Below are 8,218 nucleotides of genomic sequence, written 5' to 3' on the forward strand. Positions count from 1 at the left end.
GTGCAAAAGAAGGTGGTTTAGCCCTACCTGATCTAAAATTATATTATAAAGTATTAGTCATCAAAACTATCTGGTACTGGCTAAGAAATAGAGTGGTGGACCAGTGGAATAGACTAGGTGCAATAGCAGGAAACAATTATAGTAATCTGCTGTTTGATAAACCCAAAGAATCCAGTACTGGGATAAAAACTCTCTCTTTCTGCTGAGAAAATTGAAAGTTAGTATGGAAGAAACTTAGATTAGACCAATATCTCACACCCTATACCAACATAAGCTCCAAATGGATACAGGATTTAGACATAAACAACAATACCATATGCCAACTAGAAAAATCAAGGACTGGTTTATCTGCCAGATCTATGGAAAGGGAAGCTGTTTTTGACTAAGGAAGAGATGGAAAACATCACTAAAAACAAACTAGATGATTTTGATTACATTAAATTAAAAACCTTTTGCACAGACAAAACCACTATAACCAAGATCAAAAGAAATGTAGTAAACTGGGAAATAATATTTACAACTAATATTTCTGACAAAGGACTCTTTCCTAAAATATACAGAGAACTGAATCAAAGTTTTTTTTTTTAATCCATTGCCACATTGACAAATGGTCAAAGGATATGCAAAGACAATTTAGAGATGAAGCAATCAAAACAATCCCTAGTCATATGAAAAATTGCTCTAAATCATTATTTATTAGAGAAATGCAAATGAAGGGTTATGGGAAATCTGGGACACTATTACATTGTTGGTGGAGCTGTGAACTCACCAAACCTTTCTGGAGAGAAATTTGGAACTATGCCTAAAGGGCAACAAAAATAAGCATACCCGTTGACCCAGCAATACCACTACTGGGTCTATACCCTGAAGAGATGATGAAAAAGGTTAAAAATATCACTTGTACAAAAATATTCATAGTAGCCCTCTTTGTGGTGACAAAGAATTGGAAATCAAGTAAATGTCCTTCAATTTGTTAATGGCTTAGCAAACTGTGGTATATGTATGTCATGGAACACTTTTCTTCTATTAGGAACCAGGAGGGATGGGAATTCAGTGAAGCCTGGAGGGATTTGCATGAACTGATGCTGAGTGAGATAAGCAGAACCAGAAAAACACTGTACTGCTAACACCAACATGGGGGTGATGATCATCCTTGATAGACTTGCTCATTCCATCAGTGCAACAATCAGGGACAATTTGGTGGCTGTCTGAAATGGGGAATACCATCTGTATTCAGAGAAAGAACTGTGGAGTTTGAACAAAAACCAAGGACTATTAAGTTTAATTTAGGGAAAAAGCTGATATCTTATTGTTTGATCTTGTTATCTCTTATACTTTATGTTTCTTCCTTAAGGATATGATTTCTCTTTCATCACATTCAATTTGGATCAATGTAAAGACTAGCAAATTGTCTTCTGTAGGGGATGGGGGAAGGGAAGTAAGATTAGGGGAAAATTGTAAAACTCAAAATAATAAAATCTATATGAAATTGCTAAAAATAGACGTGTATGTGGATGATAAAAATAAAAAATGAAAATAAATAAAAAGTAAATAGGTTAAAAAAACTAAAAAAAGAAGTGTTAGCCTTAGGGATAAGAAAAGAAAAAGAAATTGCAAGAATTAAATTAGATATTGAAGTAATGAACTCTCACTCTTTACAGATGACAAGGTATACTTAGAGAACCCTAGAAAATACTTGAAATAATTAACAACTTTAGCAAAGTTGCAGGATATGAAATAAATAAACAAAATCATCACTTTTCTATATATTATTAGCAAGACATAGCAGCAAGAGAAAAAAGAAATTCCATTCAAAGAAATGGTAGACGACATAAAATACTTGGCAATATTTTAAGAAACTATGAAAACAGCTATAAAACACTTCATACAAGTAAAATAATTTCTAAATAACTGGACAAATGTCAGTTGTTCATGAGTTAGTTAAGCTAATCTAATAAAACTGACAATTCTCCCTAAATTAAATTAGTTATTTAGTAACAAAAATTTACTTCATTGAGATGGAAAAAATAGTAACTAAATTCATATGGAGGAAGAAAAGGTCAAGAATATCAAGGTAATAAATGAAAAAAAAAACGCAAAGAAAGAAGACCTAGCAATACTAGATCTTAAATTATATTGAAAGCATCAGTCATCAAAATTGTTTGGTACTGGCTATAAATTAGAGTGTTAGATCAGTGGCATAGACTAGGTGCAAAAGAAACAGTAGTAAATGACTATAGTAATCTGCTATTTATTAAATCCAATCCAGGTTTTAGAATAAGAGTTCAATCTTCAGCAAATGTGCTGGAAAACTGGGAGATAGGATGGCAGAAACTAGGCACAGAAACTAGGCAGAAACTAGGCAACATCTTACACCCTAAACCAAGGTAAGGTTAAAATGGATACAGGATTTAGACATAAATGATGATAGCATAAGCCAATTGGGAGAAAAAAGAATACTTTATCTGTCAGGACTATGGAAAGGGTAGTAGTCTAGAACCAAAGAAGAGATAGAGAATATTATAAAATACAAAATCAACAATTTTAGTGCATTAAATTGAAAAGTTTTGTGCAAATAAAATGAATGCAGAAAGATTAAAAGGGCTGTGTTAAATTGGGAAACAATTTTAACAATTGTTGTTTCTGATAAAGGATTAATTTATAAAATATGGAGAGAATTGAGTCAAATTTGTAGGAAAACAAGTCATTCCCCAATGGATAGATGGTCAAGGGATATTGAAAGTTCATTCTTGGATGAAGATATTGACGCTATCTATTGAAATATGGAAAACTTCTAAATCATTATTGATTAGGGAAATACAAAATTGATTAATGAAATTTCAAAAACAAATTAAAACACCTCATCTACTGCATTGGTCAATATAACTTAAAAGCAAAATGACAAATTCTAGTGGGAATGTGGGAAAACTGGGACTCTATTGCATTATTTGGGGAGTTATGAACTAATCCAACTTTTCTAGAGTGCAATTTGGAATTGTGCCCAAAGGGCAAAGAAACTGTGTACATTTTGAGCCAGGGAATACTACCTCTAGTTCTATTTCCCAAAGAGATCATGAAAAAAAGATTGAAAAAAAAACCTCAGGTACAACAATTTTAATAGCAGCTCTTTTTGTAGTGGCAAAGAATTAGATTTGAGGGGATGTCCATCAATTGGGGAATGGTTGAAAAAAATTATGGTATATGAATGTCATAAATAGAATAACTTTTCAATGTAATGTAATCAAAATTATTCATTTTTCATTTTGTAATGTTCTCTATCTCTTTTTGGTCATAGACTCTCCCCATTCCATATATAGAATATTATTCTATAAGAAATCATGAGGGACAGAAAAGCCTGGAAGAAGAGGAAAAAAACCAAAACAAAACAGAGGAAGAAACAAAACAAACAAAAAATAACCTTTCAGAATCTGATGAACTATACATTCACTTTTTTTTGGCAAAGCAATGGGATTAAGTGACTTGCCCAAGGTAACATAGCTAGGCAATTATTAAGGGTTTCAGGCCAGATTTGAACCCAGTTACTCTTGACTCCAGGGCCAGTGCCCTATCAATTGCACCACCTAGTCACTCCTATACATTCCCTTTTTAAAAAATATCTCATGTTTTTTTCCCCTTAATCCTAATTCCCCATTCTGAAAAATAACTAATCTATAAATATGTTTAATACAAATGTATATGTTCCTGACTGTTTGCCGCTGAGGGAAGTGGACTGGGAAGGGAGGGTGGAAGGAAATTTTATAACTTATAAATGTACATGGATGAATATTGAAAAACTTTTATAACATGTATTTGGAAAAAGTAAAATATCAATTTAAAAAAATCTAGAAGGACTTACTTGATGAACTGATGCTGAGTGAAATGAGCAAAACCAGAAAAACATTATAAACACTAACATCAACATCTGGTGATGATCAACTATGAGGGACTTGTTCATTTTGGCAGTGCAATAATCAAAAATAATTCTAAAAAACTTATAGTATAAAATACCATCCATATGGTTGGAGTTTAAATGAATATCAAATCTTATTATTTTCAATTTTTAAAAGTTGTCTTATGCATTATGTTTTTTTCTTTCTGTTTTTTTTCTTTTGTTTGGATTTGATTCTTCTTTCACAATTTTGTTTAGCATAATTACACATGCAGAGCCTATATTAGATTGCTTTCTATCAGAGGAAGGAGGGGAGGGGAAGGAGGGAAGGAGAAAAAGGTAGAACTCAAAACCTTGAAATTAAATGATTGGTTAATAACGATTTAAAAACAAAAAAATAAAAATATTTTAAAAAGTTATTAAGAAAAAATTCCAGTGCTAGATGGGGTTGAACCTTTCTGATTTTATTAATCATTTCTCTTCTCAAACATTATTGGAAATGGTTTCTTCTTCATAGATATAATGACATAAAGTGCATCAACATCAAGCACAAAACTCTGGTTCAATCTCTGCAGTGTAATTTTACATGTATTCTCAGTTTTTAGTTTTGGAAGCATTTTAAACCAAGATTTCAAATAAATGACACTAAATCTTTCCAAGTTCTCACAATGATGAGATATAATGTCATTAAATTGGAAACATCACATGTTATTAAGTGAAAAAATATGTCTCAAAAAGAGGGAATGTTCAGTTTCCTTTATGAGAAGATTTTTGCAGAATTTTAGATGTTTTTGTATCTGATTTCCCTTCAATTTTTCACACTAATGAATTTGTTTTTTGAAGGGCTATAGCTATATTCATTTCACTTGTAATCCTATCAATCTTAAAACTGGAGATCTCAAGTCCCCAATCAATGTACTTTTCATTAACATTCAAATTGTAGACCTAGTGTTTGCTATTATTATTTAAAATATCATAGTAAGAGTAATCCTTGGGGAAGGTAACCCTAGGGAAACTCTCACTGGAATCCACATAATAACCATATTAATAGAGGATCCAAGGATAAAGACAATGAAAGACAAGTACAAGGAATTTAAGTGCCAAAGGCAAATTTATTCTGTGTAAATTTCAAGACCTAGAAAACCTTTGTGACCCAACTTTTTATTATTTATTATTAAATCTTCCTTACTCCACAGGCAGCTATTTTCTTTCCTTCTAGGGATTCTGGTATTCAAAGTCTCTTATTTCCTTGTCTGCCTGGAATATATATGTGTCTCAACTCCCTTGTATGTATATGTCTCCTTTTTCAAAATCATATGACTGAGTGGGAGGGAGTAGGAGATAAAAATCCTTTTCTTCATATCCTACGAGAGATTGCTCTGGGGTTGGGATCCATCTCTATTTATGGATCATACTGACACCATCCAAATCAACAGTAGTGAGATCAGTTAGATTTATCTACACAACAAAAGAAATTCAGACTTTCAAAAAAAATTAGAAAATTTATTTCATGAAACAAAATAAGCTTTGTAACCAGTTTCTTCCCTACTTGGACAAAGAGAAGGAGAATGAAAATAGAGAGTGTAGATCATAGACTGATACTTGTTATCCCCATTTATTCTCTTTTGGTGGGTAAGAAGTTAGGAAACTGTAAAATCTGAGACTGCCAACAGCAGACTCACAGGCCATTTGCACACAAAGCACAGGCAGCATTACCAAAGTTGTCTGGACCTCAATATTCCCTTCCCACTAGGTCATCTTCTATCCCAAATTTCTTTCCATCTCCTCAATTATTCAATGAATTTTCCACTCCTTACTTCATTCCACCTTTTTCTCCTGCCCCCATGGATAGCTATTCTCAGCTGCAACCTCCTTTACACATTACATTCATGCTTTTTTTAAAATAAATTTTTATAGATATCTTTTGTTTTTACATTTTAAATTTTTCTTAAGTATTCCTCTCTTTCCATTTCTCAAAGTACTTTTCCATTTAACAAAAGGTAATTTTTAATTTTTTAAAGAAAGAAAAATATGAGAGGGAAAGAATAATCAGTAAAATCAATCAATACATTGAAAAATCTAAAGATTGTATTTTTTCCAGCTTTTAAATTGTCAGCTTTAAAATTACCAGTGGAAAAAATAGTGTGTCACACAATTGATAATCCTAGAGCTACCATTGGCTTTGAGCTTGAGATAGTCTAAGTTCTTTTCAAAAAAAAGAAAACAACATTGTGTATTCAAACAATTTAGAAATACTTTTCTTTACCTGTATGAAGTTATCTTAAAAGTTGGTAACATAAATAGGGAACTTCTTTACACATTGTTATGAGGTTAGAGAATGTATCTTTAATAACTTTCTCAACTTAATAACTTGAATAACATTAATTAAAATTTATGGTTGTAATTATGTTTTCCTACTTTCAGTTCTTGCTGACTTGAAGAGGATAAAAGACTAAGAGTCAAAAGATTTTGGATAAAGACCTGAATTTGCTGTTGATTTACTATTGGGCTTTGGGTATATCATTTATCATCTTTGTTGCATGATTTCTTTTTTTTCTTTTTCTTTTTTTGCAAGACAATGGAGTTAAATGGCTTGCCCAAGGCCACACACAAGGTAATTATTAAGGGTCTGATTCTGCATTTGAACTCAGGTACTCTTGACTCCAGGGCCTGTGCTCTATCCACTTGCCACCTAGCCATCTCTGCATGATTTCTTGAATTGAAAAGCAAATGTAATCCTTAAATCTTTTCCTGAGTTAATATCTTTATCATTGATGTCAAAATGTGGAGATTTTTCTGCAGCAAAATTACCCTTCAAGAGGTTATTTAAGAAAACCACATTTCCGTATACTTTTTTAACCTAGAAAAGTCAGTTGAATATCAGAAGCTTGTTCATCCATGAATTAGTTGTGTAGGTATTTTACTAATCTGAAATCAAAGCCAGAGGGGTAATAAGTAGTTCAAATGTTGGAAGATACATTGAGCCTACACAGGTTTGAGATATATTCCCAAAGCATCTAATTATTTTATGTGTGAGATAGATATCTGATTTATACAAGGATTCTTTCTCTCTCTCTCTCTCTCTCTCTCTCTCTCTCTCTCTCTCTCTCTCTCTCTGTCTCTTGCTCTATATCTCAGAACCCACTAAACTCATTAACTCTTTTTGTTTTGATTTTTCTTCTTTCACTGGAATGTTCTTTCTATCACTTTGTTCAAAGCAATTTTGACATCTTTATTTCTTAAACTGTAGATGAGGGGATTTAGCATGGGCACAATGATAGTGTAAAATACAGAGGACACTTTACCCTGATCCATGGAGCTGGTTGCAGGTGGCTGCAGGTACATGAATGCAAGAGAGCCATAGAAGAAACCAACTGCTGCAATATGGGAACTGCAGGTACTGAAGGCTTTTGATCTGCCTTCAGTGGATTGAATTTTTAAAATGCTAGCAATGATTAAAACATAAGAGCAAATAATAGCCAGTGTTGGAATAAGGATGTTAAATGTACTGAAGGCCAGAGCTACCACTTCATTGACATAGGTTCTAGAACAAGAGAGCTCCAAAAGTGGAAGAAGATCACAGAAGTAATGATTGACAGCATTTTCCTTACAGAATAGCACTCTAAGCAGGCAGCCTGTGTGTGCTGTGGCTCCAATAAAGCCCAATGCATATACTCCACTCACCAACCATGAGCATACTTGATAAGACATCATAAGACTATAAAGAAGGGGATGGCATATAGCTACATAGCGGTCATATGCCATCACAGCCAACATGTGACATTCAGAAATTCCAAAAAAGGCAAAAAAATAGAATTGAGTCATGCATTCAGGGTAAGAGATGGTATTCTTCCTTGATAAAAAGTTCACCATCATTTTGGGAGTGATGACAGTTGACTGAGAGAGATCAATGAAAGACAAACTGCAGAGAAAATAATACATGGGAGAGTGAAGATGAGAACTTATTACAATCAGGATGATCATGCCCAAGTTCCCCACCACAGTAACCACATAGACACACAGGAACAGAAGGAAGAGGGGCAACTGGAGCTCTGCCTGGTCTGTCAATCCTATGAGAATGAATTCAGTCACTAGTGAATAATTTCCTTTCTCCATTCTTTTTGAGTGAAGAATAATAGAAGGCTAGTCTATAAACATAAAAAAATCAAGAAGAAAGCAGGTGTCATTATTAAAAGTCTCAAGAGGAGTACAGGCAAAAGAGTAAATTTTTAGTATAGATTTATTTATTCTTTCTCTATTTTCTCATAGTTATTGAACATCCTCTTCATAGTTACATAATTCATATAAAAGAAATTATTTGAGAGAATC

The 8,218-nt window shown here is 32.9% G+C and overlaps 1 protein-coding gene across 1 annotated transcript; it reads right to left on the reverse strand.

Annotated features, from left to right (window-relative positions):
- Window positions 1–7,072: 7,072 nt before the first annotated feature.
- LOC141487937 (olfactory receptor 8G50-like) lies at window positions 7,073–8,017 on the reverse strand. The gene has a single exon (XM_074187547.1). It carries the CDS (start codon window positions 8,003–8,005, stop codon window positions 7,073–7,075), a length of 933 nt encoding a protein of 310 aa, XP_074043648.1. The 5' UTR covers window positions 8,006–8,017.
- Window positions 8,018–8,218: the final 201 nt, after the last annotated feature.

The sequence above is a fragment of the Macrotis lagotis genome, chromosome 1, assembly GCF_037893015.1.
Source record: "Macrotis lagotis isolate mMagLag1 chromosome 1, bilby.v1.9.chrom.fasta, whole genome shotgun sequence".
Classification (NCBI taxonomy): domain Eukaryota; kingdom Metazoa; phylum Chordata; class Mammalia; order Peramelemorphia; family Peramelidae; genus Macrotis; species Macrotis lagotis.